Source organism: Chlamydotis macqueenii, chromosome 3 (genome assembly GCF_036417535.1).
Source record: "Chlamydotis macqueenii isolate bChlMac1 chromosome 3, bChlMac1.mat, whole genome shotgun sequence".
NCBI classification, from domain to species: domain Eukaryota; kingdom Metazoa; phylum Chordata; class Aves; order Otidiformes; family Otididae; genus Chlamydotis; species Chlamydotis macqueenii.
The window spans coordinates 96,831,607-96,850,411 of NC_141558.1; the positions used below are offsets into that span (position 1 = coordinate 96,831,607).

Sequence of the window (18,805 nt, forward strand, 5' to 3'; positions counted from 1 at the left end):
TCTTTGTGCCTGCCAGCTGAAAGACAGCCACATAAGTTTTTCCTAATAACTTTTTCTCTAGTTATGCACTTAGACTGTTGAATTTAGACTCTCAAAGGATTCCTCTGGAGTATTGTGAGTTCCCACAGACATTGACCTACTGATGAGAATCCAGCAGAGGCAAACAAGGTGATTGAGGAATAAGGTACTTGATGTATGAGGACAGGCAGATGGGATATTTCAGCCTTTGTAAGACTAAAACCTTTTGTAAGACTGGGAGAAGAGCTTACTGCTGTCTTCAGCTTCCTAATGCAAAGATATAGAGAAGAGTCTTCTTAGAGGACCAGTGACAGGATAAGAGACAGTGGCTGCAACTTGCAGCCGTGGAGAACTACAATTAGATCAATTAGATTTACATTTTTTTTCTATGGTGGTGTCCATCCCAGCTGAAACCAAGACAGATGTTTTTTGGTTTGGGTGTTGTTTCTTCTGTTTTGTTTTGGTTTGTTTTCCCCCTCCCCCTCCCAAGATGGTGGTCAAATGCTGGAAGGAGTTGTCCAGAGAAGTTGTGAAATCTCCGTCTTTGGAGATATTCGAAGCTCTGCTGGAGATGCCCCTGAGCGACCTTCTCTAACTGTACCTGCTTTGAGTGCGTGTGTATGGCATAGGGGATTTGGACTAAATGACCTCCAGAGCTTCCTTGTGATCCCAATGATTCTGTGATAATTTAATGGCTCTGTCCTCTGATTTTGCATTGAGAAATTGTTACCAAGTACTAGAGACCAAACTTTTCATTTTAGCGCTTTGGAAACACTTAGCTGGAAAAGTGGAACAGATGAAGACATTCTGTTCCTTAATTATTAAAAAAAAAACCAAACAACCACCCAAAACAAACAAAACAAAAACCAAGCAAACAAAACATCCAAAACCCCAAAAAACCTAATTTGGATTAGCCACTGCAAAATGTTTTTTAAAAAAATCTTAGATGTGTGTTTTTCCCCCTCCACAAACATCACACACGATTGCAATGGTGCAATTTGGAGCATGACTGTTCTATAACCATCTCCCTCACCCACCCCTTGCATTTTGTGCAAGGTACAAATTTTAGTGATATTAAGCAACTTACCAATGCTGTAATTAACCTTTGATTGGATAGCTGTTGCATTTATAAATGTTTTTCCAACAGAATTTAATAAATGCCCATGCTAATTTTGTGCGTTTCTTTTTATTTTTAGGAGCTGCCAACACGGGAAACTATTGAAGATCTCAGAGGTATCTTAAAGGCTTTATAAATCCCTTTAAACCTTTGTTTAGTCATTGCTTGCCATACACAAAAAAAAAAAAAAGGCACAAAGGACCCCAGGGCAGGTTCTGTTGTGCCTCATGTTAGGAGCTGAGTGGAAAAACCTGAGAGGACAAAATCTCAAGGGAATTCTAAGACACTAAGCTTTTTCAGCTGTCAGCCAGGCTGTTTGGGATGCAGCCTTTTGGTAAGCATGCAAGTAGCTCTCTCCATTTTGACACAGGGAGATGAAAGAGTCTTCCCCTTGTGTTCTTGGGAAGTTCTGTGCTTCTGGAAAGCCTTAAGCCAGGAAACCAATGCTCGGGTTGCTTCTTAAAGCCCTTAAACATCTTCTGACTGTAGACTCCAATTGTGATTGTAGATCTTCAGCTTGGCAGTGTATATTCCAGCACACCTTGCTTTGCCTACAGGTCCGGTGCTTGAGATGTCTCAATATATTTCAATTTATTTGCTTTTTGTTAAGATTGATTGCCATATCCTTTGGGACCATTTAGGAATTGGACAAAGTGATGTAACAAACTTCTGTCACACTGGCTTTTTCTTTCTTTCATCTCTGCCTAAGCAGGGATAATTCTGTAAAACATCTTTGTTTTGTTATTAGCTATTTCTTGCTTTTGTGGTATTTCACATGTGGCTGATGAAAAAGATGCTTGCTTAGGAACTGTTTTAATCAGCTACATCATCTGTGATTCCTTTGCTCTGCTGTGGATCAGATTTTGCTGGATAAAGATCATACTTCAATAATGCACGGTGTTCATGTCTGTGAGACCTAACTCCCGTATGTTTTTTATTAGGTGTTATGGTATTAGAAGACCAGGCTGCACCACCAGTTTCATCTACCTCACCCTGTATCAAAGCAGATATATTACCTGTTTCTACAGCCTCTGCTTCAGGTGCCACCTCATCAGCAATAGTGACAAAACCAGCAGCTATGGAAACACTTTCTGGTAATGGAATAAATGAAAAAGGAAGGAACGGACAGCATGGATCCCAAGATATTATTGCGGACAGAGATATAGCTAAAAACTTCTCCAATATTTCTTCATCACAAGGTGATATTTTAAGGACTGGAGTTTCTTCAGAGCCATGGGACAGTGAAAATTCAGTTATTTCAGACCATTTGAGTAATCCTAAAAGCTACAAAAGAGAGAAATTGCCAGACGGATCACCACAGACAGGCTTTACTAGTAACTGCCCACAGTGCAATGCCATTGCAACCAAAGATCCAGAGCACATGGAAAGTTGCAATGCTGGTAATACCCATGAGGACCTTGATTGCTCAGACAGTGAGACTGCTGTTGCAGTTGTAGACAACTCTCTTCCTGGAGACCAGCTATGTGAGCCCATTAAAATTGTCATCACAATGAGTACTACACCAAACACCACCCTCAGTGACCTAGCGGGCTCTGTCCCCCTAAAGGCTCTGGGAACTGAGAGAACAAGCTCAGCCCTTGAGTCTGGTACAGTTACAGGAGGTTGGCCAAGTCAGCGAACTAATGAACAGCTCAGAATCCCCGTTATCACTTTTGACTTGTCTGATGACAGTAAAGGTAAGGCTTGCCCAGAAGTTAGTGAAAGTGAAAGAACTCCAGAAATGTTAAAACCTGAGCTGTCGTCCAACCAATGCTCTGGCTATGAATCGGGTGATGCAGTGAAGGAAAACAGCAACCCGGCAAATACTCCTTTAGAAACTAACACTTGTTCAGATCCGAATCAGGAGAATGTTTCTGAAAATGTGCAGACCATGAATTTAACTTCTAAGGAAGACCTGCAGAACCTAGACCCGCAGTCCTGTAGAACTGCTCATGAAAAGAGGCACATACGGGTGCTGAGCGTAGACAGTGGCACAGATGTGCTTTTAAGTAAGAATTTCATGGAGGTATCTGACAAAGAAAAGACCTTACCAACTTCTAAATCAGATCTAGAAGCTAAAGAGGGACAGGTGCCCAATGAATCTAACTTTCTAGAGTTTGTCTCCCTCCTGGAATCCATTAATACCTCAAAGATGAAGGCATCTAATCAACCCACTGTCAAAATGGAGATGACAAAGGAAAATGGGCTTGTTGGAGGTACGATGCATGGTTTACAATTCTTTGCAATAAAGAAATTGTGACTAGTTACCTTATTTATAGCAGCTTAGCCTGAGATCTGCAGTATGGCAAATTCCCAGAGGAGAACTAGTTCTGCTAATAGGGCCAGGGAAGGGCTGGGCTTGGTGGGACAAGGTGATTTAGTGAAAGTGTGATAGTGTCAGCTGCAGTTCTTTGTTTTTTTAAAGATTTTCTTTTGGAAAACCTAATGCTAACCTCAGTAGGTCTCCGGTAGGTATCTAGTATTCTGTACTAGAATAGCATGCACATGGCAGGCCTGGATTGTTAGAATACCAAAAATATCTTACAAAAATGTGTAGAGCTATACCATTACACCTGCCCTTGCCTGTCTTACCAGGTGCAGGTTGAAGAGTTGTCTGCGTGTGCCTGTAAGTAATGTGGAAAGTTGGAACTGTCACTGATGATGGTTCAACTTTTAGCTAACGTGTGCATGTACATATTCGTAAACTTCCTTCGACAGTTGTGGGTTTTTTATAATTAAAAAAAAAAGAAAAAAAATCATGCATTTGTTCTCAATAGGTAAGAGTTTTGATTTTTAGTTGCCTAAAACTAAAATATTTGGGCTTTAAGGAGGAAAGTTTGGTTGTTTTCAGTTAAAGGCCCCAGTATTTTAGTGAAAAAGGGTATCTTCCCATGAAAGTTCTAATTTGTTCAAAAGGGCTTTTATTTAAAACAAACAAACAAAAAATCAATCAGCTGATTTTAAAACCTATATGCAATCCAGTTTATAGCTCTTATATAGAAATACCTGGTTTTAATCATTATTCATGTTGCTGTCACTGAACTTTATGACCTTCTTCTGTTAGGAAGCAATATTGTTTGTAGTGTCTGTAGCAGCTCTCTAGGCAAAACTACCAACACTCTTTTGTGAGGATGCGAGATACAGCGCAGTGAAGGCGGGTGTAATCTCAGGGTACTTGCCAAGTGATTAGTGCACTCAGTTTAGAAGATCTGGGCCAAAGTGAAATAAGACAACCCGTATCTTCCTCTCCTCCAAAATGTTTGTTTTACCTTGGATCCTATAATAGCTGTTTTAAGACAGCCTAAGAGGAGTCAGTCTTGATGCCTATTTTGCATGGAAGGTGAGAAACTTAACAGGGCTCAGCAGACAGCTTGGCGCTCCTGTTTTACGGTGGTATCTCTGTCCATAGATGGGATCTAGGGAGTCTCTGCTCCCCCAGCTTGCTCCTGCATGAACCTTCCATTACATGAAAAACACAAAACTGATTTCAAAGTTTGTAAGCTTTTTAAAAAACAAATGTGAATTCATATTTTTATCTTGTCTAAAAAAATTCAAGTAGATAGTTTTATTTTTTCAATGTGTTATCTACCTGTAGATTGTTTACTTTTCACTCTGCCTTTCCTTACTCTTTCATCTTATCTCTCCATTAGATTCATAGCTCATTCCATCTTTCACTTGTGTCCTTTTTTCTTTCCACTTGGTATTTTAATTCTCTGCCTTGTCTTCACCTGTTCATCCCTCCTCCGTTTAGCCACTCTACTTTCTTCCTGTGCAACCTCCTTATTCGCCTTTCTCTTCCTACTGCTCCTCCTTTGTCTTTCACTCTGTTTTTCCAAGCAACCCTCACTGTTGGTTTTCTAGCCTTTTCCACTCTCTTGAGCTTACCTAAAGCTGTTGCTTCCCCGCAGCTTGCACTCACTTCTCCTGTTCTTACCCCCTTCTCCATTCCCTAGTCAAATTTTGCTCCTGCTAGGCCTGGTGCCTCTCTTCTGGTCTGTCCTCCCTGTCTCTCCCACCTCCTCAGACTGTTTGCTCTGCAGAGCATCTTCTGGCCTGCTCTGTCGAGTTTATCCGCCTGCCCGGCTGGCTCCACTCCGTGCTCTGTGGTTCCCAAAGACGTGTGCTGAAGCAAGCCCTGCTTTTCGCCAGAGCCGGTCCAGCTGATTCCCAGCTGAGCCCAGAGAGCCCCACCAGGTCACTGCGGTGCAGGGAGTTTGGGTGCAGGGTCGTCTCTCAGCGCAAAACAAAACAAAGGTTGTGGCAAGTGGATTGCCATCTTTGCTATTCCTCAACCGTAAAAAGGAGTACTTACATGATAATTTGACTTCTGTGTGATGTGACTTAGCTGGAAAGGAGAAATGATAAAAATTTTGGAGGTAAGTTAAAATAAAAAACTAAAGAAAAGAGTGCAGTTAACCTAGAAAGGGCTGTCAGACGAGTACCCTCAGATAATATGAATGGGGAAGATTGCTCACGTAAAGGAAGGCAGCAGGTGATCAGGATAAATCTGATAGCCTTATGGATTCCACAGTGACAAAAAACCCCGAACCTTCATTAATCTGTGTGTAGTTATTAGGCTTTAGATCCTGCAAACAAGATTCTCCTTATTGGAATCCAAGATTCTGAGGAAACAGGATTCTGCTCCTTTCTGCAAACCAGGCTGTTACTTAAAGCAACCTGAAATGAATTTCTGATTTTCCTGTTTTCTTAAGTCCATATGTTTGTGAGATGCTGAAGTTGAGCTGCATACACGTATAATTAAGCGGGCTTGCTCATTTCTAGCATGGGCCTGGCAAGCGTCACCCTGGGAAAGGAGCAGGGCCAGGAAGAGGAGTGTTCTGCAGCAGCGGGGATGGCGGCCGTGGCTCCTGTCGCCGCGAGGTGCCTCCTGCATCTCGGGCTGGCGCTGTGGGAAAAAGGAGATTCAATCTGAACTCTTTAAGCTAGGGAGAGGTAGTTCAAAGGCAGTTATTTTTAAGAGCAAGTAGGCTTTGTTTTCTAGCCTAGTCAGAACGTGCTGTTTGCTAAAATAAATTACTGTCATTACTGGCAGCTTCCCCACAGTAAGACTGGATTTTAGGAATGAGAAAGCCTCTAATTTGTTTATAGCTTTGCAATTACAAATATGCTTTAACAAAATAGCATCTTAGAACAGACCTGAATAAACATTATTCCCACATGAAAGTGGTTGTTCAAAAAAAAAAAATTAGTGTGGGGGGAATACAAAGCAAGTCAAGCTATGCACCAGTTGTTTTGAGGGAGGAGGTTGATTGTGTTTGGTTTTTTTCTTTTAACCTTGCAAACCACCTAACTGGCAAAAGTTAATAATAGATGCATGGTCCAAATGAGCGTGAAATGCACCCCACAAAGGTGTTTATTAGGCGATGTGAGAAACTTGACAAATTCCTGGAAAGCTGTATATTCAGAGCTGTGTTAAGAAAGCTAATGTTTTGAATAATTTGGAGAAGGTGGGGAAATGTGCTCATCAGAACAGTCTTGCAAGTGGATGGTTCTTTGTTTTGGGTGCTCCCTCGCAGAACTTGTGAGTTCTGTGGAAACAGAAGAGATACTGTCCTGACCACATAAGCCCTCACCAGTAGACAGCTCAGTAAAATGCAGTACTAGAAAATTAAAGCCTTGCTTTTTGCTACCAAGGATGCCAGATTTAATGTGTTAAAATACAGGACATAAAACTGCTGTCTAAGAGCTGTTGTGTTGCCACCCCACCTCTTCCAGATCGTGAGAAAGTACCACTGACACTTGCTAAAAATGACTTTCTGGCCAGAGTCCTTTCAGTTTTGAATCAAACTTGCACCGCCCACGTAATGAAAGCCCGTTGAAGGGCGACTGCAAATTTTCTTCAGTCTGAGAAGCATAAGGAAAGCTGGGTTTATTGGCTGCTTTGAGTCTCTCTAACATGTCTGAAGCTGAGTACGAGCAGCTGTGCATCAGACTTAAGCAGGGCAAAAACTCATGCATGTCCCCTCTGGCACAGGTATCTGGTAATCTAGGACAGGCAGTGTTATCGCTCAGGGAGCACAGCCTGTCATGGGAGTGGTGGGGGCCGTCGCGGGACAACGTAAACCAGGACTGTGTGGCCTGAATTTAGATGTTTTGCAGGCTCTTTTTAGAAAAGGTACTCATCATTCTGGGCAGTGCACAAACCACAACCTTGAGTGAGTTCTTCTGGATCTCAAGCAATTACCCTTCTCCTATAAAAAACTAAAAAATACTCCTGTGAATATTTTTAGACTCCTCAATTTTTTTCTCCCGGCATGTGAGAAAGAGGGCTATCGCCTGCCGTATAATCATGGGGAAGAACGGTCTTGTGTATTGAGTCACCAGCCCAAATAACAGGTGGGAGGTGACAGCAGGGGAGTTTGCTGGCAGGCAGGTAGCATCTGGAGTGCAGAGCCCTGCCAGGTGCTGGCTCTTCTCTCGGAGCAGCTGTGTGCCATCCCTGACTCTCATGTCAAGTGCCAGAGAGGGACCATGTGGCATTTGATGCCCTTCTTTGGATGGGGAGGAAATGGGATGCTGAACTCAGTTCTTTAAATCTGATACTCAGTGTGCAAGGAGTGATGGGTTGAAATTTTAAAATTTCAGTCTTTAAATCAAAGGGGTAATAGTATGTTTGATGACAAGACCGACATCTGTAAAGAAACTATGGGGTTATTTCAGAGGTCTGTATTCTGGCATAATTGTTAAGTATAGTGGTTAGGGTGTTTATCTGAGACCTCAAAAACCTTGGTTTTGTTCCCAGCACTGCTGCTGGCCTAGGAGATTGTTTTGAGCAAGTCACTTCTGTGCGTAGTCTCCCTGTCATGTAATGGGTACAGTGAGTATTGCTTCAGGATTAATGTGGTAATCCTGATTACTGGATAATTCCTTGTGCTTCTTCAGTGCCCACATTGAACTTTTATAGCAGTTCCTGAACTGGTGCTCCTGTTGCATGAGCGAGCAACTTTGATGCTAGATTTTTCTTTTAATGTATTTGTGGCATAATTACATGTTTCTGTTAATGCAGTCAGTGAAGAAAGAGTGGGGAATGTCAGTTAAAATGTTTTGTCTGGTCCTTAGAGTATATTCTCCAGAGCTATGAATGGGACGGTTCACAACTTGTAGAGTTTTGTTTCGTGCCAGGTACTACCAAGAGCATAGAGCAATTTGAAATTACTTATCTCTGTGTCTGAATGGGCAACAAATATATTCTAAAGTAAGACTTTCTGTTTTGGAGCTCTAAAACAATGTTGTGTTGTGGAAAGTTGTGGATTCTCCAGCACAGCAATTAGTGAACAGAAGAGACTTGGGCTTAATTAGCTTAATTCTGCTTGACCAAATTTCAAACTAGATGGCATTTGAAATTATGACAACAGTGAAATTTTAACTTACAGGAATGAATTGGGAGAGGGAGATTGGGACAGGGATATGCAAGTAAAAGATAAGGAAAAACGTCTGGGAGACTCTGGAGAGAGGGCGCAAAATAGGAAAAATATTTTTGAGAAAAATTAGAGCAATAAAATTTCATTCTAATTACCTAATAATAAAGCAACTTTAAAGTTGAGATAACCGACTGTCAGTGTGTCATGTTTACTGTATGTACAAAAGCTGCTCCATTTCAACTGTAGAACTTTTCAGCCTCCTCCCAGTATGGACCAAAGGCTTGTCTACAAGGATGACTTGGGATACCTAAAATCTGTTCCAGTAATGAAAAAGTTACGTGGCAGAGGAAACTTTTGGTAGTGTAACTGCATTTAAATTAGGAGCTCATTTGTCAGTATTGGTACGCCTTATTCTTAAGTACTGTTGCTATGCTGTTACAACTTTTTAGTGCAGATAAACTTAAAAAATATTTACAGGAAGTATCTTATTCCCACCTGAGACATATAAGAAACATTTATCTTGGTAAGGATTTCACCAGGATAAGTAAGGGATGTATCTTGTGCTCAAGCAAAATATGCAAACGGTGTACAGACCGAAGCTTGGTGGTTTGTGCAGGACTGTTCTGAACCACTCCTCGTCAAACCTGACTTCGCCATGAATCTTGATAGTTACGCCTCACATATCTGAGTCATGTGGTGTATAATTTCCAGATAAATTATGAAGTTACTCACAGAGCCTGGGTCTGAGCTTGGGGCTTCTGCGAGCCCAGCCATCTGTATGCCAGAGATGTGGAACGGTGGCTCAGAGTAAATGGCTCTGGTAGGAGGACACGGGGAAGGTGCAGGTTCAGTGCCGTGTTGTGCTTTTTGCTTTTCTCTTGCTCTCGGAGAGGGTTTTTCCTAGTACCCTGAGGTTTGCCAGCACCTTTCCATGTAAGGAGTGTTTGGTGACGTAGAGCCGATTACATACCCTGTCAGAACACTCCTAGTCTAGACACTTCTATCTCCATTTAAATACTGAAGGTGTAAGTCAGTCTGAAGAAAACGAGTAATAATCATGAAAGCCAGTCACAAACGCATCATAGCCCATCTTCCCAGTGCTGGAAGTACTCATCACGGTGGTGTTGTCTGATTGGCGTATAAAGCCTGTAAGAAGTAGTACTGTTTATGTTTTTATTATTATGACTGTACTACTGAAGGGGAAATAAGTCTGCAAGGCTTGTGGTTTGGAATGGAAAAGAGTGAGGCATTTTATAAAACCACTAGATAATCAAATTTAAAAATCTTTTTAATTGTTCCAGCCCTACAGCCAGTTTTAGGCAATACGGGACCAATTAGATTATTAAACCCACAATTTTTGATCTCTATCAATTATTCTTACAGCTTGAACAGCGCAAGCCTTTAGGAAGATGATTTTGATTAGATGTCTATGGCTCTGTCACCTCCCTCAGGTACAGTTACATCATTAAGGGAATGCTTCAGTGATGCCACAGTTAAATAAGGAACAGTTTCTGCTTAAAATGGGGTTTAAATCTTTAATAAGGAAAGGAAAAAAGTATTGTCCGCTCCCCTCTTCCCCCCCCCTCCCTTTTTAATTTTTTTTCCTCCCTAAATAGAAGAGAAGAAAGTAGATCTACAAGACCTATGGAATTTTTTCTCCGTGCACAAATACAAAACCAAATCCCTAAACCAAACTTAGGCTCATTGTGTTTATTGCATAAGAAGTCAGGATCTTTGGTCGTTGAGTGCTACAGAGAGAGAGCAGGAGGCTCAGAACATTGTCAGTGTTGTAGTGAGATCCTTTCCCCTTCCCTCCACCTCGTGCAAGCTGAAGGAACGCTGGTGTTCCAAGCAAGCGTGACACACTGTCTTTATCTCTACTGCCCATTCCCTCTTGCTTCTGGTGCCCTGGCTGGTGAGTGTTTGGGGCCCCAGTAAGATTCTTCAGGCTTGGTGCTGCTTGTTGTGCTTCACATTAAGGGCTGAGATCTGCTGGGAAAAGACGGGAAGGTACAATTACAGTTGTTCTTATGCTTCTGGATTCCCCTCCCTTCCCAAAAAAGTAAGTGTGCAGTTTCTGCAGTGAAAAGTAGTTATGTGTGAGTGTCTGAGGCTTTAGGACATTAGAGGGGTGTGTCCTGTGAGTTGAAACTGGTGTAGGGATGTCTTAACTCCTGAAGGTAGGTTTGTTTGTACAAGTGATGTGTTACGAGATCAGCTGATATGGTTGGAGGAAAACAAGACAGGTGATCTGAAAGGTTTACGTATGCAAAAGCTTGTCTGCTTTTTTTCAGTTATATCAGTTGGCCTAATAAAAGAGATTGCGTCTCTCTACAAGCCTTGAATCTGTTTTATCCTTAGAGCATCTTAGCTATGACACCACTATTTCTTGACTGGTGACTCTTGCAGGTTAGGATGGTAATTGCATTGGCAGGAAATGCGGAATGGAATTTTTTGTGGGGGGAATTTCTGTGGTTTTTTTCTTGATGATTAGATTTCTAAGGTGTTTAAACAGCAGATATTGCAAGAAGTCTGGGTAAGTACGTTTCAATACACCTTGCTTAGTGCAAGAAGCTACAGGATTCACTGCAGTATCTCCAACAAGTACAACATACCTCTTCCTTCCCCCGCCCCCATTTAAAGTGTTTGATTGTGTGACTGCACATGGTGATGGTGAAATCACTGTCTTGGTTGCACTTTGACATCCTAACAGATAATTTTTTTAGTTTACAATCAAAGCACAGTTGTAATATTTCATTATTTAACATGAATGTTAGTTACTAGAAGAGACTATCACTTGAAGGTTGTACACATATATATAAGTAAATTATGTACATGTGTAGAGAGGTAATATAAATATAATCGGTATTCAAAGTAGTAGAAATTGGATAAGTCTGTCATGTATATTTTAAAATCTGTAGTTCTGTACTTTCGAACCACAGGAAAATCTACTGTTAAATTATTGAGCCAGTTTGTCCTTTGTCATAGAATCATAGAAGAGTTTGGGTTGGACGGGACCTTTAAAGATCATCTAGTCTAACCCCTCCTGCAAGGGGCAGGGACATCTCCAAACAGGTCAGGTTGCTCAGAGCCTCATCCAACCTGGCCTTGAGTGTTTCCAGGGATGGGGCATTCACCACCTCTCTGGGCAACCTGTGCCAGTGCTTCACCACCCTCATTGTAAAAAATTTCTTCCTTATACCTAGTCTAAGTCTACCTCCCTCTATTTTAAAACCATCACCCCTTGTCCTACTGCAACAGGCTCTGCTAAAGAGCCCCCTGTCGGCCCCCTTTAGGTACTGGAAGGCTGCTGTAAGGTCTCCCCGGAGCCTCCTCTTCTTCAGGCTGAGCAGCCCCAACTCTCTCAGCCTGTCCTCATAGGAGAGGTGCTCCAGCCCTCTGATCATCTTTGTGGCCCTCCTGGACCCTCTCCAACTGGTCCCTGTCCTTCTTATGTTGGGGGCTCCAGAACCGGACGCAGTACTCCAGGTGTGGTCTCACCAGAGCAGAGTAGAGGGGCAGAATCACCTCCCTCGACCTGCTGGCCACGCTTCTTTTGATGCAGCCCAGGATGTGGCTGGCTTTCTGGGCTGCAGGCACACAGTCCTGCATCAGTTGTGTGGCAGGTGGGGAAGAGGGATTAGGCAGCTACCAGCTTTCCCATCCAAGAGCTCTGTTTCATTTGAAGGTGCTGCTTTCCCTTATGTAAAAGGGGAATGGACCAGTGCTGCTGCTTTTCCCCTACCAGTATACACAGCTTGAGAACAACTTACAGCTGCCAGGGAAGCAGCCTCTTACCATTCTAGGTTAGAGACACATTGCTTCCCTCGGAAAGAACAGGAGAAGCAAAGCAGAAATTCTGTCTCGTTTGTCCTTTGCTTCACGCAGCCTCCTCTTGGAACAACCCATTCATGCAGCCTCCTCAAGTCAGAGTACCTCCGCACCCAGATTTCTGTGATTGTATTGTTTTAAGTCATTCTAATGTTTTCCATAAAACTAGTAATTGCTGCAGTTTTTTAGCTTTCCCTTTTAGATGCTCCTGTTCAGTAGTTAATGAATGAAACTCTTGACAATTATCTGCGGAGAGTGGCTCCACTTCACTGCCCTGTTTTCCAGATAGCCAGACGATGGAGAGAAAAGAAGAAATGGTGGGAACAGAAAAGCACTGTGAGCAACTTCCTAAACAGGAAAGATCAGATGTACAAAGCCAAGATCGTGCTAGTACTAGTCCGGTGCTACCAGACTCTGCCAAATTTGCAGCACTGTAAGGCCAGTTTACTTTACAATTTTGTACTTCAAAGATATGATGTAAGCTGTTTTGTTTCACTGACTAGAAATGACATAAACTTTTAATTAACTTCTCTTTCTTTTTGTTTTATTGAGAACAAGAAAAAAGTTCCTCATAGTAGTTTTGAAACATTTTTGTGTCAAGTTACCAGGGCAACAGGCAAAGGCAGATAATCTACCGGGTAACTTCTCAGCAAGACAGTTCTGTCTTGCAAGTAATAAGTGGACCTGAGGCGTCTGTGCAAGATGAGCTATCCGTGGACGCAATGCACGTGTTCATAGATGAAAATGGTGAGTTTCTGTAGCTGGAATAATTATGATGTGTGAAGACATTTCTAAAGAAACTTTAAATGCCCTGGAAGGGCATTTCTCTTGTCTGTTGCCATTTGCATGTTTTTTTTCTGCATGAAAGAAAAGGGCTTAGTAATTTAAAGTCAGATCAGCAATAACTGAGTTTTCAAAATCCAACAGTGACCATCACAGACCTAAGGCTTGCACAGTGCGTGAAGTTTATCTTCCAAGCATCACCTTCAAAAATGCTGACTAGGCCAGAGGACTACTTCTGTCTTTGCAGAAGAACCTCTGGCACTTTCTGCTTGGTGAGGAGTTTTGCACTGGCTTGGCCGGGTAAAATTTTCCTCCTTTTTACTGTTTTGTTCTCCAGCTGGCTCAGACTGAACTGTCTCTCATAATGCAATGGTTGCTCTTGTTCGAGTGGTGGTCTGGTAGCCCTTTGAAGAGAATTAATGAGTGATCTAGTCTTGCCCTATGCCTGTGCCTGGCGTGCTGCTGCTCTGCCGCTATTCCTAGAGGTTGAAGCTGTAATGTACTTGGTGGTGGTTTGTTTGAACTCCGTGCAGTGCCCTGTGAGGTAGTGGCTCAGAACTCTGAATGGCAGCCATTACAAAAGCCATGTTCCCCCTAAAGCTGCCTTCAAAACCAGCATGGAATGAGCACTCATGGTAGCTCGGTTCATGATGCCAGAGTTGTTTTGGGTTTCTGCCAGTTCCTCCTGGCCCTGCTTGCAGCCCCTGGTGTGCTGTGGGGCTAAGAAGAGCAGCTGCCGGTCAGGCAGATGGCATGACCTCTTCGTCAATGAGCAGCAACCCTTCACTTTACGCTTGAAAATGCAAGGGAGGGAGAGTAGCAGTGGCTGCACTTTTAGCAGAATTTCTCCTTGCTTTGTACCTCTTGACCTCACCTTTGTGAACTGAAAGAAAAAAATTTGATGGTTTCACATTTTAGAGTGAACTTGTATTGATAGATGGACTTTGCACCTACTTTATATACCTTTAAACGTAAACCTCTAGCTTGTCTGTTTCTTTGAATCTTGTTTTGATTTAGGTTCCCTTTTTTTTACTCTCATGGAGTCTCATGCTCTATGCTGAAAACAGGGGTCAAGTTTTCTCTGTAATTTCTGTGTTTTGATTTTTCTCAGGTGTTCAGTTGTTTGAATGTTAATTTGCTTTCTGAAGTCTCAAATAAGCCTAGTGCACAAATGGAAAACTCTTATTTAGAAATGTACCTGACCTAAAATATATTTTTTATAAATTTTGTGTGTAGAACAAATGGTTGTATCACTGAACTGATTTTTTTTCTTCCTCTCTATTTTCTAAAGGAGAAATTAGATCCTGCTATTTAAAGGCTGGCTGTCAGAAAGAAGGAAACTTTCGACATCAGCTGTCAAATTGTGATTGTATTTCAAATGCTCAGTAAGTAAGCCCTTATTTTTAGAGATGTTAAAAGTTTTCATTACTAGAAACTAGAAAACTGATTGTAGCTGTGAAAGGTGCATGTGAAAAGGAGCACGGGCGAATAAATCTGTTAACCTATTCTAGAGATGTCAAAGCATGCATATTTTTGTTCCATGCCAAAACAGTGACTGCTTTATAAGAATATTGATAAGAAAAACGTGGCGGGGGGGGGGGGGAGAAAAACAAAAAACAAAACTAGCCAGTGTGCTTTCCTGACTTTCTGGGAATAGCCAAAGTCAAGTGTGACCATATAAATGAGATTGTAAATTAAAAAAAACCTGACTGTTACCAGCTATTCTCTCAATGGTGTTGTCTTGCTTGCTTCCCTTGCCTGTTGGGTCTTTTGTAGATAGTAGTGCTGTATCAGTTTCAGCCAGGGACACTGCTTCCTGTGGATTCTAGCAGCAAAGCCGTTCACCTTGCATGAAATATCTCATGACAGTTTGCCCCTCTGAAAAGGTATTTGAACAATTTTCTGTTTTCAAAGGTCTTTTTCGACTGATCCACATAAATCCGTACTCTTTACAGTGCTTTCCACACTGTTTCCTACATGATCTGTTGTTGGCATACCTGTAAAAGAATTTTAATGATTCATAAGTATTTTTTTAAGTAATTTTGTTTTTCTTATTCTACAGCATTTGGAAAAGTTGAGTGAGGGGGAGAGAAAGGTCATTGTTAGTAGTAAATATTGTTCTTTAAGTGTTTGGCTTTCACTGTAGACTTTTGAAAAACTTGGAACCACATAAGAACAGTGTTAGCTTTTCACACAGAATGCTATTACAAGAGACATGAGAATAGTGCTTTTAATATTTAGTGGATGAAGACTTAAAAAAATAATTTGAGCACATCTACAATAGAAATGTTCTGTCTGTCTTCAGAAAAAAAAAAACAAAACCAAAACCAACCAAACAAACAAACCAAAAAAACTCACCTGGCTAGAGTTCAATTTTGACCTAAAATAAAACATTTTACTTTGGGGCTATTTTAACTCTTGCAATTCTTCTTGTTTCACCTTGCAAAGAATACTCCCCTCCTCCTCCATCATATAGCAATGAACTGGGTCTATCCTAAATTCAGAAATAATTTTATGTCCCCTGACATTTATAAGTGAATCTGGCTTTTTTTTTTATCAAAAGAAAAACAATCTTCCTTTTCATATAAGAAGTCCTTCTGAATCTGTCTTTGCTAGATGCTTGTGTGAGATCTCTGTCCTCCTGTCCTGTGTTGAATACTGGTTTTTAGTTTGTGGTTTGTAGACCTCGAGGGATGTAAATTATTTTTAAGGACTCTGCTAAATGTTGTTAACAAAAGCAAGTTCAGATATTCTCTGAGGCATTTACATATGCTTAATTTCTAAAGATCAGCACCTTTGCTGGAAATATCAGAGTGCAGTGGGAGTTCAGACTGTGGGACAGAACAAGACAGCAAAGATGAGCGGGTTCCCAGGACTGTTTCTGCATGGGAGTCAATGGGAAGATAAAAAAAAAACAAAAAACAACCTTTTCCAAGAACAGAGCAGCGTGAAAGGAAGCACAAAGCAGAATTTCACATGAAAAACAAGGAATGGGGACAGGAAAGCATGAAGTGTGCCCAAGTTGGGTTTTGCTAGGGCAGACTGTAATCTTTTCTATAAGCCCCCTTTAGGTACTGGAAGGACGCAATGAGGTCTCCCCAGAGTCTTCCCTCCAGGCTGAACGGCCCCAGCTCTCTCAGTCTGTCCTCATAGGAGAGGTGCTTCAGCCCTCTGATCATCTTTGTGGCCCTCCTCTGGACTCACTCCAACAGATCCATGTCCTTCTCATGTTGGGGGCTCCAGAGCTGGATGCAGTACTCCAGGTGTGGTCTCATGAGAGCAGAGTAGAGGGGCAGAATCACCTCCCTCGACCTGCTGGCCACGCTTCTTTTGATGCAGCCCAGGATGTGGTTGGCTTTCTGGGCTGCAAGCACACATTACCGGCTCATGTTGAGCTTCTTGTCCACCAGCACACCCAAGTCCTTCTCCTCAGGGCTGCTCTCAATCCATTCTCCACTCAGTCTGTATTTGTGCCTGGGATTGCCCCGACTCATGTGCAGGACCTTGCACTTGGTCTTGTTGAACTTCATGAGGTTTGTAGGGGCCCACCTCTCCAGCCTCCCAAGGTCCCTCTGAATGGCATCCTTTCCCTCCAGCATGTTGACTCGCACCACACAGCTTGGTGTCATTAGCAAATTTGCTGAGGGTGCACTCTATCCCCCTGTCCATGTCACTGACAAAGATGTTAAATAGGGCTGGTCCCAATACTGACCCCTGAGGAACGCAACTCATCACCAGTCTCCACTTGGACACTGAGCTGTTGACCACAACTCTCTGAGTGCGGCCATCCAGCCAATTCCTTATCTACTGAGTAGTTCATCCATCAAATCCATATCTGTCCAGTTTAGAAACAAGGATGTTGTTCAGGACAGTGCCAAATGCTTTGCCTCAGTCAGGGTAGATGACATCATTTGCTCTTCCCTTATCCATTAACACTGTAGCATTATTGTAGAAGGCCACCAAATTGGTCAGGCATGATTTGCCCTTAGTGAAGTTATGTTGGCTCACCAATCACCTCCTTATTTTCCATGTGCCTTAGATGGTTTCCAGGAGAATCTGCTCCATGACCTTGCGAGGCACAGAGGTGAGACTGACTGGCTTGTAGTTCCCTGGGTCTTCCTTATTTCCCTTTTCAAAAATGGGGGTTACGTTACCCCTTTTCCAGTTGGTGGGAACCTCACCAGACTGCCATGACTTCTCAAATGTGATGAGTGATCGCTTCCGTTACAATCTCTTCTGTATGTCTGTGGACACCTCTCAACAGAAATTATTTCCTTGAGGGTGGGACCTCCTCTGATGGAGATGTTCATTGTGCAAGTAGTCCATACCAACAGAAGGTGCTGCTGTTACAAAAAGATATTAGAAAAGAGACATGGAAAGCACCTCTGAGATGTCCTTAGCTTATCTCCCACCCCATCAGAAAGTTAACTAAGGAGGAGACAGTGACTCTGACAGTACTTCTTTGTGAGTACTTGAGGTGGTGCAGAAAAAACAGCTTTAGGCTTGGTCTTTGAATCCATTAATAATCCGTCCAAATTAGATTTTATGAGGCCAAAGGATGCAGGAGAAAACTAATGCCTGGACATAAGAGGTGGCATCCTCCTTGAATAGGAGGGATACGGTTTTGATCTTGGGGACCCTAGATTTCAGAATCTAGAATAAGCTTATGGAGAACAGTAGATAGGTCTGCAGTAGATGTGTACAAGCTCTTAAAACTTTTCACCAGTCGTGCCTGCTTTATAGTATTAAGATTAAGCTGCTTGTGAAGGGAAAATGTCAAACTGAGTTGAGCTAGTGGAGTAACAATGTGGATGTGCATTGATGTGCCCTGATGTGATCCTCTATGAGAAGGAGAATTGGACCAGACCAGATGATGGCAAGAGGCCTCTTGCTTTGGGGGTGTTGTTGGGAGAAGCAGCAGATTAGCATGCTTGGAGCTGTGGCAGTTCTGGGTAACACTGCAGCTTGTGAAGGGGAAGGAATTTTGGCTGGGGAGGGTATGAACTCTGACCGGTTTCTCAAGAAGAATGTAATTGCCTTATGAATTGGCCATAGGTAAATAACTTTTAACTAAGTTATGCAAAACTGCAGAAGGTATTTAAATATTACTCAAAAGAATCCATTAAAGAAAGCCTTGAGGCAGATTAGCTAACATTTAATGATCTTAAATTCAAATTATAACTTGCTATTTCTGTCTATTGAGTCCTACTATTGTCTGCTCCAGTAGTAAAGTCTTAACTAGTCTGACATTTCACAACAGATTATTAGGAACCAAAATTAAAGTAGTATTTCTATGGCCTGTAAACATTTTATCTTATCTTCTTGGCATGGCTTCTGAAATCCGTTTCTCACAAATAATGCAAAGTCTTAACAATGTCACTCTGTCACAGAAGTGATGCTGTGTTACGAGTTTTTTTTTGTTTTTCGCTTTTGCGTGCTTCCTGCTCTTCCTTTGCTTGTAAAGGACGAGGTGGACAACAATGGATTACAATGTGCCAGAGAAAGCAGATGTCCAAGTCTGAAGGAGTCTGTGCTTTCTTCCTTCAGAGGCTCCTTAACATTGGAAGCAATATTGTTTGAGGAAATTGACTGGATTCAGATGTCTGCAGTGTTGTGAGATGATCTTTGGAGTATTCTCCAGTTTATCAGTGTTGATATATATATTCCACCAGAG

General features: G+C 42.1%; 1 protein-coding gene across 1 annotated transcript in view; it reads left to right on the forward strand.

The window, feature by feature from the left end:
• The window catches only part of PCNX2 (pecanex 2), a 160,949-nt gene that overhangs the window by 10,592 nt on the left and 131,552 nt on the right, over window positions 1–18,805 (forward strand). Inside the window, exons 4-8 of the mRNA XM_086743929.1 lie at window positions 1,215–1,251; window positions 2,077–3,351; window positions 12,634–12,781; window positions 12,950–13,095; window positions 14,423–14,516. Of these exons, the coding sequence (XP_086600055.1) occupies window positions 1,215–1,251; window positions 2,077–3,351; window positions 12,634–12,781; window positions 12,950–13,095; window positions 14,423–14,516 (1,700 nt within the window). The remainder of the gene's footprint in view (window positions 1–1,214; window positions 1,252–2,076; window positions 3,352–12,633; window positions 12,782–12,949; window positions 13,096–14,422; window positions 14,517–18,805) is intronic.